The sequence below is a fragment of the Strongylocentrotus purpuratus genome, unplaced genomic scaffold, assembly GCF_000002235.5.
Source record: "Strongylocentrotus purpuratus isolate Spur 01 unplaced genomic scaffold, Spur_5.0 spur5_scaffold_13, whole genome shotgun sequence".
NCBI lineage: Eukaryota > Metazoa > Echinodermata > Echinoidea > Camarodonta > Strongylocentrotidae > Strongylocentrotus > Strongylocentrotus purpuratus.
Window position 1 is genome coordinate 31,489,077 of NW_022145598.1, and position 21,816 is coordinate 31,510,892.

Consider the following 21,816-nt stretch of genomic DNA (forward strand, 5'->3'; position numbering starts at 1 on the left):
TTAAAAATGACATTGAATCATCATCATCAATAAGGAAATACATACCAAAATAAAATATATTGTCAGTACAAACGACTCATTTATTTAAATCTTTGCATTGTATATATATATATGGGCATCATTATTAAAATAAAGTGTATAAATGTCTATTCTCTTTTAGTACACTAATAAATGTAAAGTAAAAGAAAATCAGCCTCATCCGTGTATGGCAGCATGAATACCTTAACTCATGTAAAAATGTCTCTATTTCTGTAAAACTGGAATATATACCATGTTTACACTTCACGATTACCCAGCCACAGAGTATAAGAAAAAGTTTATTCATCATATTTTTTGTTAACAAACTTACGAAACTATATCATTTCCGTGTATGGCAGCATGAACACATTAACTCATGTAAAAATGTCTCTATTTCTGTAAAACTGGAATACATAGCATGTTTACACTTCACGATTACCCTGCCACAGAGTATAAGAAACAGTTTATTCATCATATTTTTTTGTTATCAAACTTACGAAACTATATCATTTTCTGCGCCGTTAGACAGGATTCGGTGGAAGTTTGATTACAACATGCTATCATCCTTACAATGATCAAATATAATTCTACCTAATTACTATACAGTACGAGACATTATTGTGGTACGTACATACACGCATTTACTTTCATTTGTTGTTTATAATGTATGTATTTGGACTGGTTTTTTTTAGATATATCTTTTTACGAAAAGGTTGTGCTTTAAAAATATAAAATCTGACATGAACAGTTATATCCTTAATATATTTTATCACGCTTGTTGTTTATAGTGTAAGTGTTTTAACCTCCTTTCTAGATATTATATTTTTTCTTTGCAAGGGCTGTCCTTTAAAAGCAGGATTCAACTTGTATTTACATCTCACATTAACAATTGTATCTTTAATTGGGCAGGAAAACATGAAATTATGATTATTTTTCGTAGCTAAATTTACAAGGCCAATCAATTTTTCACCGGTAGACAGGATGTAAGGATGCGATGCCTGTTTTGTTAGGGCATGCAATCATCCTTACTATAATAACAATTATTTAAAAAAATACAATTCGACCTCCAGACCTGTGTTCTACAAGTTATAGGCATTATAATCGTGTAATGCAAGTTCATGCAAGCAGAGACACTTTTCTTTGTATAGTAAAATATGTATCAATGAAAAAGTAGGACCATTCACCATAATTGAACAAATCTGTATACATTTTCTATTCATTCGGATAGACATCACTTTTCTTTTCATAGCACAGATTAATAAAAAATACACACATGTGACAACTTTTTTACTAACCAAAGTTAAAATCGCCTCAAAGGGTTGTCAACATATATCCTTTTTTAAAGGGCAGGTTTATACATTTCACATTTCCATCGTCAAAAGTATGATTACTGAATATTTCAACCTATAGCATTTGTATTAAAAAGCACTTTAACTAGCATTCATCTATCTTTATTAACCAAAAAGGCAACATATAGTGTGTTTGCTTTTGGATGGATGTGGGCGGATAGGCCTATGCATTTGAAAGGACACACATTTTTTATTTCAACAAAATGTAGAATAGAAGCAGCAAAACCATTACCCCTCTCTATTTCCTTATGACATTCTATGTAGAGCTGTAGATATCATTTTCTATCATTACAGTGTTATCAACATCATTGCCCCGCCGTGATTTATCTGGCATGGCGTACATGGCTTCTACATCATCACGCTTCCCGGCGCGATTTTGGGTCATGTGGTCACGCGGGTTTTTGTCTGGTAGCGCGTACAAGCCCTCCCTATCTGTCGATGCCTCCATACCGATCGGCTCCAAGCGATTTTTCGTGGAAGTGGCATACGCGTGGAGGCTATCCTCACCCAGCGCTGCTTTACTGTTGCTCGAGTACACAGTCTTAGCTCTTCTGTCTGGCATAGCGTACATTAATGACGGATCATCTGTGTCATTTGATGGCGAGGTGTACGTCTTAGGTCGAGATGAGGTTTTAGCTGACATGTCAGGCATGGCATAGAGAGCTGCAGGGTCGTGTGTTGCTTCTTTCACGGTAGGTCTCTTCTCCGAGTTCATGTTTGTTAATTCGCTATTGTCCAGGGTCATGTTCTCATAGTCGCGTTCCGTCTCTGCACTCTTGTTCTCATAACAAGGATCCTCTTCCTCGTTTGTAGGTCTACTACGTTTTTTATTGTCGTCCTTAGTAGGAATCATTGTTGTTAATGGTTTGTCAGTAGCAGCTGATCGCTTCTCTGTATTTCTATTAGATTAGGAGAAAATCGGGGGAAATACTTGTCATAAATACACGAAGGCGAATCCAGGGGCACATGGGACAGGTGCTTCATCCCCTCCCCGCAAAAAAGGATCTATAATGTTTTTTTAAAGGGTGTTTATATTAAAATATAGGGCACAAGGATGCCGAAAAATAGAATACCCGATCAATGAACGCAGAATGTTATTTTAGATAAGTTGTTATAACTATTAATTCAGGAAGGATTTTGTAGTCCGGTGGTCATATGACCAGGTAACGTCATAAGCAAAACGATCTTTTCCACAATTCAAGATTTTCTACCTGAATTTTGTATTTGTGTTTATGTGTATAATAATCGAAACCATTATCCAGACAGCAGATAAACAAATATTCTATGAATAAGTTTATAAGCTCGATTACCAACAAATATGCCATTAAATTGTGTAGTGGTAGGTGTAGTAACACTAGAAATGGTGGAGTTACCTAACAAAGTTCCCCCTAGAGGAAAACCTGCGAAAATTGTAGACAGCGAAGGTGAAACTTGAGAACGGAGACTAGTTAGGACCGAATATGTTAATTACACATCAAGTATAACAGATGTGACCTGACAGAACAGTTTGACCAAGCAACACTGTTTGCGCTGCGCTTTTTTTTTTTTCCTGTTCTTTGTTTTGATTTGTTTTGTTTTATGTTGTTCTGAACTCGTATATTGACCGAGCATCCATGGGCTTATAAGTTTTTAAGACACTGTGTATTTTCATTTTCGGGGTTAGATAAATTGTTCACAACATTTATAATTTTGAGATTAGATTCATTCTTACTGGGCTTACCTGCGTCTACATGTGACGAAGACAATTATTATGATGATAAGTATCAGAAGAAATGCGCTTCCTCCACTAGCACCTGCATATAATGCTGGAAAATAGAATATAAATGTAAAATGAAAATGAAAATGAAAATGCAGCAAATAATTGAATAAAAAAATGACGGGATAAAATACATGTAAGAAGTATTTGGAGTGTAAAGTCAGGTGCTCAATTTGTCTATTTAAATTCCGAGGACAAACATCAAGAAACATGCATTCATTACAGAGCCCTATCGATTTTCGAAATGCTATTCTAAAAGCTATAGAGATAAGATGTTTATTTATCTAATCGCCTTCCCCACAATAATCCTCCCAAAATCAAAAACAAATTCTTTACAAACACCAAGAACAGAGTACATACCAATGCCGCTTTTGTCGCCTGTAACGGGTTGAAGACTCGAAGTCATTAAAGTAGACTGTACGCCAGCAAAGGTTGAGGGATCTGTTCAAATTATAATCAGGTACATAGAAATGGCATTATCATAATTTTATGTTAGCCGGATTGATCAATTAGAAATGTGATACACGAATTTCATGGAAAGGTTTAGAATAAAAAAAATAATGATTCCACCTTCATTTCGTAGATTCCCTGTGGGAATGAAACTATAAACCTGATAAACTTTATAAAGCAGGTGTGCTGTATGTATGTAAATGTAATGAGAGACAGATATACAGGTAATAAGCGATAGCGGGACAGATAGGAAGAGAGATACAGAGGAGAGAGAGGGAGAGAGAGAGAGAGAGAGTGGAGTATTTGTGAGAGATCTTTGGCATGCTTGCATTGATTTGTCAAGTAGTAATTCCATTTTCAGTGACTATTATATTACATGTATTTCTGTCTTGTATTCATAACAGTAGGTTGAAAAAGACCAAGTCGATGAATTGGTACAATATCCAGTCATTATTTAATAAAATTAATTTTCTATTATTAGGTAAAACCTTTTTTCCCACTATCTGTGATTTTACATATCAACGGCACCCAACAAAAGATTTCACTATTACTATTTTATCATGTTATGTAAAGTAAGTGCATATAACAAAGTCGGTAATAAACAAGCGCAATGCTCGAATAAAACTTGTTTATGGAAAATCTTTCAATAAATTTGGTATATGTTTTGTAGGGTCTATAGCTAGCGAAAGTCAGCCAAAAGTATGTACCTACCTGATTTTGTAGAACGTGTTGTTATTGGGGTTGTGCTCTCATCGCTTTCTTCTGTTCGATTGTCAAATGTCATCGATGCGTCGGGTGAAGTTGGTATCACTGAACTTGATGATGTTTCAGTAGTTGTGGGAGGTCTAATCGGTAAAACTGCAAAATGTTCGACATGTTAGATGTGGCGGGAAAATCAAGCTCTTGGTTATGGCATAGCTGAAAAGAACTATAAGACTGGATATAAAAGAAAGCAGGACCAGATATTTTTAAATATCAGTGTGTTTCCTTTATTCCCCTCGAAAACCAGCTTTAATAAAAAAAAAATCTTGATCCCATTATTATGATATGTAAACGACAACGTGTGATTTTCCCGCGTCTACAAAATAACAAGAACAGTGATAAAACAGATTCAGTAATAATTATGCATGCACTATCGACAAAAGGGTTAGGTTTTTTTTTTTACATTGTCCATGTGCCCCCGCCAACCCATCCCTCCCTCCATTCCCACCCCGTGTACCACCCAAGTGACCTCAATGGCTGGCTCCACCCTACCACGGCTACGAGGAGCACATACACGCCACGTATAGTGTGATGTGTCAAGATAGTTGATGATGATGATGATTCACAGCATTTGTATGGCGCCATATATCTGTTTAAAAAAACAGGCGCGAGCTCCGCCAATGAAGTTAGCATTTGAATGTTTGAAGGAAGATGTGAGTTTTGAGTGAAGCTTTGAAGTGGTCAAGGTTGTAAATTTTGCGAATAGATGATGGGAGGGAATTCGACAGGCGAGGAGCGATAGAGGAAAATGCTCGGTCTCCATATCCCCTGAGATGATTGGAGAGTAAGGCCGGATGAGCGAAGTCCAGGGCGAAGTTAACAAGATTTTATATTTAACATTTGTTTTATAACATCAATTTCATCACACAAAGGTGATCTGTAAATGCAATGTCTAAATTATAATTTTGCTATATTTTAAAACTTATGGTTTTATTACTTAAATTCGAATCGTTCATTTTTTAAGGATGATCTACCGTCAACATTGCCCATAGAGAAATGATATCTTATTGAATTGCATTGTTTGCATCGGCATAACATGCGGGTGCATGTTCCTTGGGGATAAAATATTTCTCCATTAGACAAACAAAATCAACAACAACAACAAAAACGCTAATTTGGGCGATTGTGGAAATTTACTATTGGTTCTGATGGTTCTTGAACTTACGGTTATAAATGGAGATTTTGCCTATGCCCCCACAGTAAGAAGTGTCATCCCCCGCACACCGCCAATTACATTCACTGTCTTCTGCCACTCCATATCGACTTAAGTTCGTACCAGCAACTCCACAGTGGCATTCTGTCGCATACTCTACCCCAGCGTAAGCAGAGTCAGGGTCAGTCAATCCTGTGCAGTAATCAATGCACGACTGGATTGTCATCGTATTTGACGTGAATAAGGCATCAGATAGGACCCACTGATTAGCGGCATCGTTGTAGCATCCGACATAGAGGTCATCTAAACGATTATCAAAGAAGAGAATAAAATCACGTTTCTTTAGTCATAATATGTATATGGTTAATTAGTAATACTGTATGTTCCTTTTTATTCTATATTTCACGTTTTTGTTGTTCAGTAATTAGGCAAAAATGCGTGATTTAATGATAAGAATCCTGTTTCGCCAATTACTAATTTTCTATAGAAACAAATCAAACCAATTAAGTGGACACTCTAAATACGAGTTACCCCAGTACATTGTGAAAAGACGAATTAGCATATTTTGGCTGAGGTAAACATAAACAAAAAACCTGTGAAATATGCGAAAAATACGTACATGTACATGACCAGATCAAAAATATATGAAAACAAGTATATCAAACACTAAGCAGCATCTGAGCATCAAACAGTGTAAAGCTAAAGCAATACACAGTCATTCGAGGAATAGCGTCAGATATATAATGCAAGGCTGAGAGTCATAATATAAGTGTCATGAAACAAAAATAGAGATGTATGCAAAAGCTCACTCACCATATGTTTTCACTGCCGATGATGCTTGAGCCGAAATGAAGATGACTAGGGGGATGTACATGTAGTGGCAAACCAGTTTGAGATCCATCATTTCAAATTTTATGTAGCATAATTCATAGAGCAAAATGAACGCTTTAGACTTTCTTCCTCTTTCAAGGTTTCACGGTTTCCGATCTTTATGTCTTGGAGTACGTTTCCAATTTGTCTGCAGTTAAATGATAATAATAATTGTCGCAGATATCATACATAATGTTTGAACTCTGAAAATGTGAGATACTTCCTTTCCCCGAAGATAAACAAGCCTTAAACTGTTGAACTCAAACTTATATCAGATAACGAAGTATTTGACAACTGCCCTGTGATATACAATACATGTTTATCAACTAAAAAATAAGCACTGTGTTCCATGAAAGAACTGTTCGCACAGCAATCGAATGAGTTTATGTCCACTGAATGCATTTGCGGGTAATTATACAATTGAACTTCCTCAAAGCACGCTTTCCTTTCTCAAGCAGAACGAACGTGAATGACTTACCGAGTGTATTTACTCTGTCTGCTTCTTTTGTGCCCTCTAAGAGCCCATTTCATAATGAATAGAATAATCATATGAAAAGAAACTTTGTATACCCTCCGACTGTTATTATAGGCTAGCATATCACACTTTTTTTTCGGGCATGTTGGGTTTATATTGGTATTGTGTCCCACAGGGCATGTTTCTGTCCCGGCCATCTCCCCCGATCATACACATTAGTCGTGGTGTTTAGGAAATTGAGTCAACAAAGTAATATATGTATGTCAAATCGATTCCGATATCTTCCCCGGACTGCACTGACAAAGACGCACTTAGAATAACAGTTTTGTTAAAGGTAATACGAGGGTAATACAAAGTTTTGGTATGGGGTCATGAATTCGGTTCAAATGAACATATTGGAAGCATACGCGGTCCAACAATATTCAGTGATCGTTGTCGCGGCTGAAATCGAGTCTAAAGTTATGAAATTGTAAATAATAAACTCTTTATGTTGTATAGCTCCTTCTCAAGGTCGAGATATTAATTAAGCTATAAAACAATGTTTAATGACTAAAATCGACCGATTAGCTATTCCCGTTCGGAAATTATATATCACAACTACATATTCTGAGATTTCCATGGTCGCAGCTACCATTGTACGGGCGTAGGCGCTATTTGAAATTTATCAAAATGTACCGGGAGCACCGGTACATTTTTATATTCAATTTTTCTCGAAAGCAAAACTATTTTAGTGGCTAAATTTTCTCGTGTTTATAATAAATCCACAGGGCCATCCAAATATATCAAAATTATAAAGAATCACTATCCACCCAATTTTCAAAATTTTCCAAAACTTTGTATTAACTTTAAGATGTAAAAGAATGCCTCGCATTATTTCAAAATACCCTTTAAGACGATATCGTACATGTGACATTATCCAAAGTATTAAGGGAGATGTTATCTTGAAACATGAGAAAAGAAGGCGGTGCCAATTTAACAATACAGGGAAATCACATTTCACATATTGGTTTTAAAGTAGGCCATCGGCTGTGTGGATAAATCTCGGTACTAAGATCGTAACTTTGGTTTGAGTTTGAGTTTGAGTTTATTAACAACAAAAATAATAATGGTTGTGCCAGATTTTAATTTATTTGCCATAATGGACTTATTTTCATTATGACACTGATCGAAAATAATCTATGTCACAGCACACACCTTCCCCTCTTCTAACCATCTGAAATCTAAAGAATAACACTATATACATCCATCATGAATGCATAGCTAATTCAACATCATATCACAATAACGAATGGGAATTCCCATAGCCACAAATCTTTGGCTTGCTTTACATTGATTTTTCAAAATATTCTCAGTGACTAGCCGATTTTTCTGGCACTATTTACTCACTGTGGATCTATTATTCTTGCTTTTGAACGTCAACCTTTACAGTGTATCGTTGTAGTATAGTCATTGTTGTACATGTAGTACAATCAGATGATGTGTTTGGCCTTTGTTGTGTTTAACCCGACCGAAGAACAGCGTTATAATAATGTTAGGCCTGTATCCAATGTGCATCATAAAAAATCACGAATGAGTCCATATTGAGTCGTATTGACATGTTACACTATTGAGTGTAATTACACGAATATATATATTGTTTCAGTATACTTACTTTACTGTTGTACCCAATCCCCTACTGTTATACCATATCAAGGAATAATTATTTAAATAAAATACCTACTTCAGATTAGAGCATATAAGAATAAAAGAAAATGGAGGGTACGTAAGAAGAAAGAGAGAAGAAGAAGAAGAAGAAGAAGAAGAAGAAGAAGAGAAAGAAGAAGAAAGAGTATTTAGAAGTATATTCATCATGGTCATGTATATTATATCAAATGCATATTAAAACAGGGCCCTATGAATGTCAATTATATGTTGTTCCTATGTTCATATGTTGAAGCAAGATTGTTCATGTTCATGTAAATATAAACAATTGCAATAAGAAATACAATGAAAATGCTGTTATTGCCTTTTTCTCAACTTTTAATTCTTCCGTTTGAGTTGGCTTATTTCCAACTTGACATATTATCAACATAGATAAGAAATCATATAGAAACATTTCTATAATTCCGTTCGAGTTTTAGCGGTAGCATATTTCCAACTTGACATACTATTAACATAGATATAAAATCATACAAAAACCATTTACATATTTCCGTTCGAGTTTTTGCGGTAGCATATTTCCAACTTGACATATTATTACATAACATAGATATGAAATCATATAAAACCATTTCCATAATTATTTGTTTGCAATGGCGGAAGGCGACAGGCTGCGATTCCACAAATATGGGAACCCGAGGGTCACGGGTCACGTGACCAGCTGGGAAGACGGTGCTCTACCCAGCAGGCCCAGTTTCCTGGGCCATTGGTTCCCTACACAAGATCTGGTAATCGCAGCCTGTCCCCACCGTCGGTTCATGGCGCTCTTGGCCATTCCTCTCCTTGAGGCATACTGGAAATGATTATAGTTCAGGAACGAAACAAAAGAACAAAACCCTCTCATTTCGGAATACTAAGACTTCCGGAACAGAAGCTCCAGCCAATAAGCCAAAACCGGCCGACCCTGTCAATAATGTAGTCCAACCAACCATCACAATAATCAAGCCCAACAAACCATCCATGTCAATAAACGAGCCCAACCAACCATCCATGTCAATAAGCAAGCCCAACCAACCATCCATGTCAATAAGCAAGCCCAACCAACCATCCATGTCAATAACAAGCCCAACCAACCAACCATGTCAACAATCATGCCCAACCAACCATCCATGTCAATAAGCAAGCCCAACCAACCATCCATGTCAATAAGCAAGCCCAACCAACCATCCATGTCAATAACAAGCCCAACCAACCATCCATGTCAATAATCAAGCCCAACCAACCAACCATGTCAATACAACAAGCCCAATTTCTTTCTTTCTTTCTTTCTTTTTTTTTTTTTTTTCCTTTCCACAGTCTGCATTGATTTCCATGAATGTTGTAGCCTTAAAAGAACAAAATCACACAGTGATTAACAGATTGTGTACCATTAAAAGAACAATAATGAAACATAAATCAATTTGACAATCCCCCCCCCCCCCCAAAAAAAAAAAAGAAAAACAAAACAACAAAAAGCAACCTAGCAAATCTGATGTAGAAACCGAAGGAAAAAAAAACAAAAAAAACAAAAAAAACAACAAACAAACAAACATGATGTCAATATCATAAAACAAGCCCAATTAACCATCAACCTTGTCCACTACTACAGCCCCATCGTGTCACTTATTCAAGCCCAAACTCTAAGGCAATGACATACGCAGAACTACCAGTCCGGGCAAGTACCACTCCGGTCTCCCTATATACATTTTCTCAATAAAGGACCGCCCCCTCCCCCTGACAACCTCCTACCCAATAATCATGAGCCTAATCCTGCCCGTCCACAAGTCAGCAAGGAATTGAGGGGAGGGAGGGAGGGAAAAACACGACCAACTCAAACGGAGTATTAGCTGAGAATGACCCATTGATTAGTAAAAATACACGTCGTGGGAAACACTTGCCTTGCGACCCCGATATGTATTACAAAAGCGCGCCTATCATTGATATTTACAAAACACGCGTGGTAAAGATTCGGCTTTGTGACCTCAATGTAGGTTACAAAGAGATGCGCCTATGTTTGATATTTGCCGACCTGCTGGGAAACATTCGGTTATTGACCTCAATATCATTTTACAAAAGAGGCGCGCTATCGTGTGTAGTCACCGGCTTGCCGCATATTTCCGGCCTACACTATTGCATTCTATTACAATTGGGTTTATTTTGATAACATCAAAATAAACGTATTATCCTATATGGACACAATAAAGAAATGAAATATGTAGATAGATAATAATGTAAATAAACACAGGAAAAGAGAATTACCAGCACCAATTTATTAAATGCTTGAAGTGTGCATCATAAACATGACATTATGTACAAATGTTATCATTCTCCTTGTATACCAGTGTATAATTTAAACATTTTAAAGAAGATGTATTTACCATATATAAGATACAGTATACATTTGCCTTGTAAATATAACACACTATTCCCGTTTAACGTATACACTTCAATTTGTTTCTACTTGTATAGGAATCCAGTTAATACCGTGCTTACATTGAATAAAAGAAATATGATGCTGTTAAAAAATATTAAATATCATAATTGTATTTATTATATGAATATAATAACGTTTTCACCCAGGGTAGCCACTTCAGTTATGAAACTGCTCTTCCAGCGGGCCCTGCATAACATAATATGTTATTACTACCCTTCTCCAATCTAATATGCTGAGCGCCTAGCTAGAAGGCAGAAGGTCCCATTGTTATAAGTCTTTGGTATGACTCGGCCGGGTTCGAACCCACGACCTCCCGTTCATGAGGCGGGCGCTCTAACCACTGAGCCACCATGCCCGTTTGTTGAGAAAAAAATGATATTTCATGTGATAGATAGGAACCAAGGTCTTCCTTCATGCTGTAGGACTATGAAATATACATTTATAGCACTGTAATTTAATATGTTAAAAATGGCATAGGTGTGATAATCATTTGGTACATACACGCCAAAATAAAAGATAGTGTCAGTACAGGCTAATCAATTTTAAAGCTTTGCATTGTAAATGGGAACCATATATCTGTATTGAATATAGTGTGTCAACGTATTTTCTTGTTAAATTAAAGTAAAAGAAAATCTATATCATCTATGTATGGCAGCATGAATACATTTACTCATGTGCAAACGTGTCTAATTCAGTAAAACTTATATACATACCATTTTTTTAAATGTTTACTCATCCCAATTGCCCGGGCACAGATTTTAAGAAAACAGTATATTCATCATATTTTATTTTTGTTCACAACTTATGAAACTATATCGTTTTTTTTTCGCCGTTAGATAGGATTCGGTGGAAGTTTGATTACAACATGCTATCATCCTTACAATGATCAAATATAATTCTACTTAATTAATATGCAATACGAGACATTATTGTGGTACGTACATACACGCATTTTCTTTCCTTTTTCTTTTTTGAATGTATGTATTTTGGTATGTTTTCTAGATATGTCTTTTTTACGAAAAGGTTGTGCTTTAAAAACATGACATCTCACATTAACAGTTATATTCTTGACATATCTATTTCATCCGCGAATGGTGCAGCATTTTATATTTTATCACGCTTGTTGTGTATAATGTAAGTGTTTTACCTTCTCAGTTTCTAGATATATTTTTTTCTTCTTCGAAAGGGCTGTCCTTTAAAAGCTAGATTCAACTTATATTTACATCTCACATTAACAATTGTATCTTTAATTGGGCAGCATTCTATCATGTGTAAGGTCTCATTTTCAGTAATACATATATGTTTCATTTTGCATACGTATTTACACATCCGTATTGCCCTTGCACATATTATAAGGAAACACTATAATTAGATTTTTCTCGTTAACAAATTTACGAAACTAATGCAATTGTTCGCCCTTAAACAGGATGCAGTGTAAGTTTTTGTTAAAACATGCAACATCCTTGCAATGATAAAATATAGTTCTACTTTTTACTGTACAATACAATATATTATAATGGTACATATATACAGATTATATTTATTTCAAGTCTTAAATATGAGTATTTGTATTGTTTTCCAGATATATCTCGTACAAAAGGGTTGTCCTTTTAAAAACATTATATGTGCTATCTCACATTAACATCCGTATCCTTGAAATTATTTCATCCGTAAATGGTGCAGGTTTTAATCATGTAAAAGTCTATTTTTCAATACAACTGATATATTTCACAATATACATATTAACACATCTTATTCGCCCTTGCACCTATTATAGGAAAACATGAAATTGTGATTATTTTTCGTAGCTAAATTTTCACAACCAATCAATTTGTCACCGGTAGACAGGATCCGATGCATGTTTTGTCAGGGCATGCAATCATCCTTACTATAATAACAAATAAAGAAAATACGATTCGACCTCCCTGTCACTATGAACATGACGGACAAGTAAAGAGGACAAAATATACAGTTCCTCAGGTAGACAAAGGAACATCCTTCACTGCTATTATGTAAAAATGTGTAGAACAGATGTTACATGCATATTCACCTGTTCTACACATTTTTACATAATAGCAGTGAAGGGATGTTCCTTTGTCGACCTGAGGAACTGTATATTTTCTCCTCTTTCTTTGTCCGTCATGTTCATAGTGTGTGTCCTACAAGTTATATGCATTATAATCGTGTAATACAAGTTCATGCAAGCAGAGATACTTTTCTTTGTATAGTAAAATATGTATCAATGGAAAAGTAGGACCATTTACCATAATTGAACAAATCTGTATACATTTTGATTTCTATTCATTCGTATAGACATCACTTTTCTTTTCATAGCACAGATAAATAAAAAATACACACATGTGATACTTATATATACAATTATTTTACTAACCAAAGTTTAAATCTACTCTAAGGGTTGTCAACAAAATCTTTTTTAATAAATGGCAGGTTCTTACATTTTATGTGTACAATTTATGATTACTGAATATTTCAACCTATAGCATTTGTATTAAAAAAATAGAAAATATGTTATTTGGTATGTTTAAACTAGCATTCATCTATCTTTATTAACCAAAAAGGCAACATATAGTGCGTTTGCATTTGGATGGATGTGGGCGGATAGGCCTAAGCATTTTAACGGACAAACATTTTTTATTTCATCAAAAGTTTTTAAAAAATACCCCTCTCTATTTCCCTATGACATTCTATGTAGAGCTGTAGATATCATTTTCTATCATTACAGTGTTATTAACACCATTGTTCCGTCGTGATTTATCTGGCATGGCGTACATGACTTCTACAGCATCAAGCTTTTCGGCGCCATTTTGGGTCACGTGGTCACGTGGGTTTTTGTCTGGTAGCGCGTACAAGCCCTCCCCATCTGTCGTTGCCTCCATACCGATCGGCTCCAAGCGATTTTTCGTGGAAGTGGCGTACAGCGCGTGGAGGTTGTCCCCCTCCAGCGCTGCTTTCCCGTTGCTCGAGTACACCGTCTTAGCTCTTCTATCTGGCATAGCGTACATCAATGACGGATCATCTGTGTCATTTGGAGGCGAGGTGTACGTCTTAGGTCGAGCTGAGGTTTTAGCTGATAGGTCAGGCATGGCATAGAGAGCTGAAGGGTCGTGTGTTGCTTCTTTCATAGTAGATCTCTTCTCCGAGTTCATGTTTGTTAGTTCATTATTGTCCACGGTCATGTTCTCATAGTCGCGTTCCGTCTCTGCACTCTTGTTCTCATAACAAGGATCCTCTTCCTCGTCGGTAGGTCTACTACGTTCTTTATTGTCGTCCTTAGTAGGAATCATCGTTGTTAATGGATGGCCAGAAGCATGTGATCGGTTCTCTGTATTTCTATTAGAATAGAAAAGACAATGGGGGCCGGGAAATACATGTCATAAATACACGAATCGGGCGGATCCGGGGGCACGTTTGGCAGGTGCCCCCTCCCCTCCCCACAAGAAAAAACAACTACACAAATTAAAGATATTGTATTTGTTTTGGATTTGTTCGGGTTTTTTTAAATTAGGGATGCCAAAAATACATATCTTCGATCAATATGTGCATTCTGTTTTTTTAGATAATATTTCAGAATTATTTATTTAGTTGTCTTTGTTAACACTAAGCCCCGCCTCTATAAAACGAAGGATTCTGTCCTCCGGTGGTCATGTGGTCAGGTAACGTCATGAGCAGAACAAACGCTTCCACAATTGAAGATTTGCCACATGCAATATGTATTTGTGTTTATGTGTATAATCGAAACCACTATCCAGACAGCAGATAAACAAATGTTCTATGAATAAGTAATTAAGCTCAATTGCCAACTAATATACCATCAACGTGTAAAGTGGTAGATGTAGTAATACCAGAATGGCGCAGTTAGCTATTAAACCATGGACCTACTACAAATGGACATTCGACGAAGCAGTCCCTTTAAACAAACTATCCCCTGAGAAAAAAATCTGTAGAAATTGTGGACAGCGAAGGTAAAACTTGAAAATGGAGACTAGTCAGGACCGAATATGTTAAGTACACATCAAGTATAACAATAGAATGTGACCTGACAGAACAGTTTGACCAAGCAACACTTATTGTGCTGAGTTTTATTTTCCTGTGCTTTGTTTTGATTTGTTTTGTTTGTTGTTGTTCTGAACTCGTATTTTACTGAGCATCCATGTGCCCATAAAGTTGTTATTACACTGTGTAATTTCATTTTGTTAGATACATTTTTCACAACATTTATAATATTGAGATGAGATTCATTCTTAGTAGGCTTACCTGCGTCTACATGTGACGACAACAATTATTATGATGATAAGTATCAGAAGAAATGCGCCTCCTCCACCAGCACCTGCATATAGTCCTGTGAAATAGAATACAAATGGAATTGAAAATGCAAATGCAGCAAATAATTGAACCAAAAGATGACGGGAAAAATACATTAAAGAAGTACTTCGAAGTGTAAAGTCAGGTGCTCAATATGTCTATTTAATTTCAGAGGACAAGAAAATCAATAAGCAAGCATTCATAAAAAAGCCCTATCGATTTTCGAAATGCCATTCTAAAATTTATAGAGATGAGTTACTGACGGGGCTACCCTGTTCAAATAAAACGGAATGGTTGTTTATTTATCTAATTTGCCTTCCCCACAATGATCCCTCGTCGCCGGACTGTCGATCGCAAGGTCCGCGGTTCGAGTTCCGCCGCGGCACTAATGCCATTTGGCAAGAGATTGATCTACATTTGCCACACTCAACTGATGTAAGTGGGTACCTGGCAGGAATTAATTCCTTGAAATGCTGGAGCGCTGTATAAACGGCAGCTAGGCTAAAGCCGGGGTAATAATAAATGCGCCTCGGAATAGAATTATCTAGATAGACGGCGCTAATATGTTCCGCGCCTAGAAACAAAGTATTAGGCGCATTATAAATGTGAGCTATTATTATTATTATTATTATAGAAATGCCTATTATTATTATTATTATTATAGAAATGCCTATTATTATTATTAAACACCAAGAACAGAGTACATACCAATGCCACTTTTGTCGCCTGTAACGGGTTGAAGACTCGAAGTCATCAAAGTAGACTGTACGCCAGCAAAGATTGAGGGATCTATTCGAATTATAATCAGGTGCATAGAGATGGCATTATCATAATTGTATGATAGCCGGATTGACCAATTTGAAATATGATACACGAATTTCATGGAAAGGTTTAGAATGAAAATTAATGATTCGACCTTCATTTTGTACAATCCCTGTGAAAGGAGACTATAAACCTGATAAAACGTTATAAAGCGGGTGTACTAGTAGCCTCTTGTCGATGGGCCTCGCGTTGTTGGAGCAAGAAGTTACTTGGTTGGAGTCCGTAAATTCTGGCGAGCGAAGCGAGTCAGCTCGCGCTCGGTTTCTCTGACTCGCTTCGCTCGCCAGAATTTACGGACTCCAACACGTGCGAGGGTCATCGACAAGAGGCTAGTGTACTAGGGGATAGGGAGATGGAGGGAAAGAGAGGGGGAAGATGGGGAGAGAGCGGGTGGGGAAGAAAGTGAAAGGGGGGCAAGGGTGGAGTGATGGCAAAAGATTTGCCATGATTTGGCATGATTTGCATTGATTTTTCAAATATTTTCTCAATTTCCAGTGACTATTATACATTTCATGTATTTTTTCTATTATCTGTGAATTTTATATATCATTAGCACCCCGTCATAGATTTTACTATTTTTTATCATTTTAGCATGTCGAGAAAGGGTATTTATTAAATAGAGTGGTAAATTTTCAATGATCTCGGTATATTAAAGTTTGGTCGGGTCTATATCAAGCAAAATCCTATCTATACCATCTACTTACCTGATTTTGTAGAATGTGTTGATATTAGAATTGTGCTTTCATTGATTTCTTCTGTTGTTTTGTCAAATGCTGTCGATGCATCTTGTGAAGTTGCTATCAATGAACTTGAAACAGTTTCAGTAGTTGTTGGAGATCTAATCAGTAAAACTGAAAAATGTAAGACATGTTAGATGCGGTGGGAAAATAAATGTCTATAAGTTCTTGGTTATGATATAGATAAAGACAAATATAAGACTAGATATAAAAGAAAGCAGGACCAAGGATCTTTATTAATCAATATGTTTCCCATATCTCATCGAAAACCAGCATGTACAAAAATAAAGTTTTCTGCGTCTACAAAATAACAAAAACAGTAATTAAACAGATTCAAAATTAATTGTGCACTATAGACAAAAGGGATTGTTTTCTTTTACATTGTACCCTTGCCCCTGCTACCCTCCCTTCCTCCCTCTCCCCACCCCGTCCAACCCTACCACGATTACGAGGAGCATTTACACGCCGCGAACAAAGTGTCGGCACCATTGTTTACAAGATTTCATATCTATAAAAAAAAAAATCATATCATCAATTTCATCCCCAAAAGGTGATTAGTACAGGGAATGTCCACATTAGAATCGTGCAATATTTAAACAACTTATGGCTAGTACTAAAATACCATTTTTTCCTTTCTTTTTTTTAGATTGATCTACCTTCAACGCCCATACTGAAATGATATTTGATTGAATTGCATTGTTTGCATAGGCATAACATGGGAAATGTATGTCCTTTGAGGACAGCATATTTCCCCGTTAGCTAAAAACCGCTACTTTGGGCGATAATGGACAGTCACTATTGGTTCTGGCGGTTCTTGAACTTACGGTTATAAATAGAGATTCTGGCTAGGCCCCCACACAAAGTAGTGTCATCCCCCGCACACCAATAATTACAGTCATCGTCTTCTGGCACTCCAAGTCGACTGTAGTCCGTACCAGCAACCCCACAGTGGCATTCATTCGTAAACTCTACTCCAGCGTAAGCAGAATCAATGTCATTCAATCCTGTGCAGAAGTCAATGCACACCTCGATTGTCATGTTACTAGATATTAATCGGGCATCTGGTAGCACCCGATTATTTTTATCATCTATGAAGCATCCGATATACAGTTCATCTAAATGATTATCAAATAAGAGAAGACAAAGTCGTACCGTTAGTCATTATACGTATAGGGTATATCAATCATACTGCATGTTCATTTTATTTATTATATTAATTCTTTGGGAGATAGCTTGTTATGTTTGTATTTTTAATTCCTTTTGTTTGATTAAAAATAAACAGTTCATCAAGACGATTATCGAAAATTGAATAAAAACTCATCCCGTTGGTCAGTTTATGTATAGAGTATTTCATTAATACTGTATGTTCGTGTTATTTCTTATATTCATTCTTTGTTGGATCGTTTTTTTTTTATTCGTTTTTCTTATCCTTTTGTTTGTTTCAAAAGATAAAAAGGAGCGTCTTCAGCAGTATCAGTGCGAAAAAGCACAAAAATGCTTGAAAACTTATAGTAATTTAATGATAAGAATCCTTAATTGCCAGTCGCTAATTTTCTCTAGATTCAAATCAACCCAATGGACAGTTTAAATAAAAAGTTACCCCAGTACCATTTGGAAAGATGTAACAGAATTATGCTTCATAATTTGACTGAGGTAAAAAATTTAAAAAACATGTGAAATCGGGATTAAACATATTGGAAAACAACTATCAAACACTGCAAAGCTTAGGCAATACAAAGTAATTTTTAGGAATAGTATCAGATATATTATAATGCAAAGCGTGAGAGTCGAAAAGTAGCATGAAACATAAAAATAGGGTTGTAAGCAAAGCTCACTTACCATATGTTTCCATAGCTGATGATGCTTGTGCCAAAATGAGGATGACTGGAAGCGTGTAATAACAAACCAGTTTGAGATCCATTGTTTAACATTTGCTATGAAATAATAATTTATGGAGGCAAATGAAAGATTTCGACTTTCCCTCTCCTTCAATGTATCACTGCGTGTGTTGTGTTTTCAGAAGTTTCCAACTCATCCGCAGGTGAATGGCAATAATTATTGTCGCAAATATCATGAATATGTTTGTTCTCTTGGAATGTTAGATTTGTCCTTTCTCCGAAGATGAACAGACATATACTGTTGAACTCAAACTTATATCAGATAACGAAGTATTTGACAGGTGCCTTATGTTATACAATACATGTTTATTAAGTGTATTTAAACAAATGAAACACTGTCTACCATGATAGATAGCAATCGAACGCATTTATGTCCACTGTATGCATTTGCTTGTAATTATACAAGTGAACTTCCTCAAAGCACGCTTTCCTTTCTCAAGCATAACGTGAATGACTTACCGAGTGTATTTACTCTGTCTGCTTCTTTTGTGTCCTCTAAGAGCCCATTTCACAATGAATAGAATAATCATATGAAAAGAAACTTTGTATACCATCCGATGTTATTATAGGCTGGCATATCACACTTTTTGTCGGGCATGTTGGGTTTATAAAAGGTGTTGTTTCCAACCAGGTTTCTGGTCCCACCTCCTCGACCATACACATTAGTCGTGGTGTTTAGGAAATTGAGTCAATGAAACGATTAGATTCTGATGTCTTCCCACGCACTTAGAATCAAAGTTTTGTTAATGTGTACAAGAATGCCTCGCATTATTTCAAAATACCATCAACACTAGTGTGGCTAGGAGGGATTAGACCACACAGCGGGGTCACTGACAGGTGGCTATCTCATCAACTCAGCTCTCAAATAACATAAGAAATAGAGGATCATGGGGACCAACAGGCACCGATTGGGGAAGTTTTCTATATAGAGGGAGCAAGTAGCTACAATTAGGACAATGGGGCTTTAGACGATATCGTATATGTGACATTATCCAAAGGATTAAGGGAGATGGTATCTTGAAACATGTGAAAAGAAGGCGGTGCCCATTTAAAAATACAGAGAAATCACATTTCATTGGTTTGAAAGTAGGCCATCGGCTGTGTGGATAAAAAAAAATCTCGGTACTAAGTTCATCACTTTGGTTATGCCAGTTTTTAATTTATTTGCCATTTGTTCCATTTATTTGGCATGATGGACTTATTTTCACTATGACACCGATCAAAAAGTATCTATGTCACATCACACACCTTCCCCTCTTCTAACCATCCGAAATCTAAAGAATAAAACTATATACATCCATCATTGATGCATAGCTAATTCAACATCATATCACAATAACGAATGGGAATTCCCATAGCCACAAATCTTTGGCTTACTTTACATTGATTTTTCAAAATATTTTCCCCATCCTCAGTGACTAACCGATTCTTCTGGCACTATCTAATCACTGTGGTTCTAGTATTCTTGCTTTTGTAAGTCAGCCTCTACAATGTATTGTTGTAGTACAGTCATTGTTGTACATGTGGTACAATCAGATAATGTGTTTGGCCTTTGTTGTGTTTAACCCGACTGTAGCGGAAGCATCTTTGACTTTGTTTATTGGTCTTTCTTTATTATTCCAATTCTCTTGTTGCTCCAAATGCTCCGTAAAAACTGCACAAATGAAAATAGATCGAACGGATCATAAATCAACTGTTCATAAATATACATATTATGCTTAGAGAAAACCTGGTGACTCGTATCAATAATATGCACCTTACAGCTAATTAACCCCTTGTTTGAACCTTTTCCTTATTTCACACATTAACTTGTACTGCATATAAACTAAATACAATTCTACCAGTACATGTATGCTTAATTGAACTAAGTCAGGCTTTCTGACATACATCCTTTGTATCACTTCTGTTCATAATTACAGCATGTATCTTTATAACTAAGCCATCTATTAATTATCAATATAAACTTGTATAAATCATATAACAACTTTCTCATATTATGCACCCTAAGTACTCATCTTAGTACATTGACTCAAACTAGGCAAATCTTTGTTTACATTCTTGCATACGTGTACCTTTCATTCGCATGCCGTAGTGTACATTACATAACAATAACATTCGGTATGTGAGCCGACCGTCTCGGCTACTGTGCAATGTAAGTTACATCCATGTAATGTACACAACGAATTAGGTGCGAATGAAAGGTACTTTATCATGGAATATCGTATCATTACTGCATTTATATACAACATTCATCACATATCATCATTACATACCTTCATTCTGCCTTCTTAAGTGCATCTAACTTCCATCTTACACAAGGATGCCTCCAATATCAATAGATTTCATCCACTGGAAACCAAAAAGGGTGCCATTTCTTAACACGAATTTAGTAGCCTCCAGATGGCGCTAAACATAAATATAATCAATCTACTTGATCGACTTAATAAAATGAATTCACATCGATCACTGAAACATGGCTCCTTTAAATTATTCTAAAAATTTACTAAACAATCGATTGACATTATCAAGGAATTACCTATCCCTTTTAACCTATTTACTGAATGTAGTTCAGCACTCTTTATGAAATTATTTGTTTATATCTCTGTCTTGAGATTAAATTTCAAAACTCACATAGGGCACATGATGCACTATCTCAAACCATCAAATAAAAATTCCCCAAATAGTATCAGCTTTAAAACACATTTACGTGGGAAATACCCGTTCTATCAGCATTACTGACTCGACTTGTATTAAATAAGTCCATACACAAGGTTTCTTCAACAGCTATATAACAAATGTATCTGGCTTGAACCAAACCTATACTGTGCTATTTACCTTACTGGATTTAACAAAATACCTCTAAATTCTTTAAACAGATTTTCGTCTCAATATGAGTCCAAATGCAATTACTGATAAACACTGTTTTCATGCTTTATCTAGAAATGTTATTTTACTAGTTTCACATTAAAAAAAAAATAATAAATTCCCCTTTTTGGAATGTGATAGCCACTTAATCACATAAACATGGACATTTCAGTGGATTAGCATGATAAATCGATTCAGAGATTACTAGAACTGACCTGTGAAGAAAT

At 36.0% G+C, this 21,816-nt stretch overlaps 1 protein-coding gene and 1 long non-coding RNA gene across 2 annotated transcripts; both read right to left on the minus strand.

Moving 5' to 3' along the window:
- Positions 1-792: 792 nt before the first annotated feature.
- On the minus strand, positions 793-15,295 carry LOC105442034. The gene is made up of 2 exons (XM_030983365.1): positions 15,220-15,295; positions 793-2,266 (listed from the first exon to the last, which is right to left on the minus strand). The coding sequence occupies exon 2, from the start codon at positions 2,218-2,220 to the stop codon at positions 1,624-1,626; it is 597 nt and encodes a 198-aa protein (XP_030839225.1). The 5' UTR covers positions 2,221-2,266; positions 15,220-15,295; the 3' UTR covers positions 793-1,623.
- Positions 15,296-20,293: 4,998 nt separating this feature from the next.
- LOC105447443 lies at positions 20,294-21,683 on the minus strand. The gene is made up of 2 exons (XR_004063796.1): positions 20,998-21,683; positions 20,294-20,378 (listed from the first exon to the last, which is right to left on the minus strand). It is a non-coding gene; the product is annotated as an uncharacterized LOC105447443 (long non-coding RNA).
- Positions 21,684-21,816: the final 133 nt, after the last annotated feature.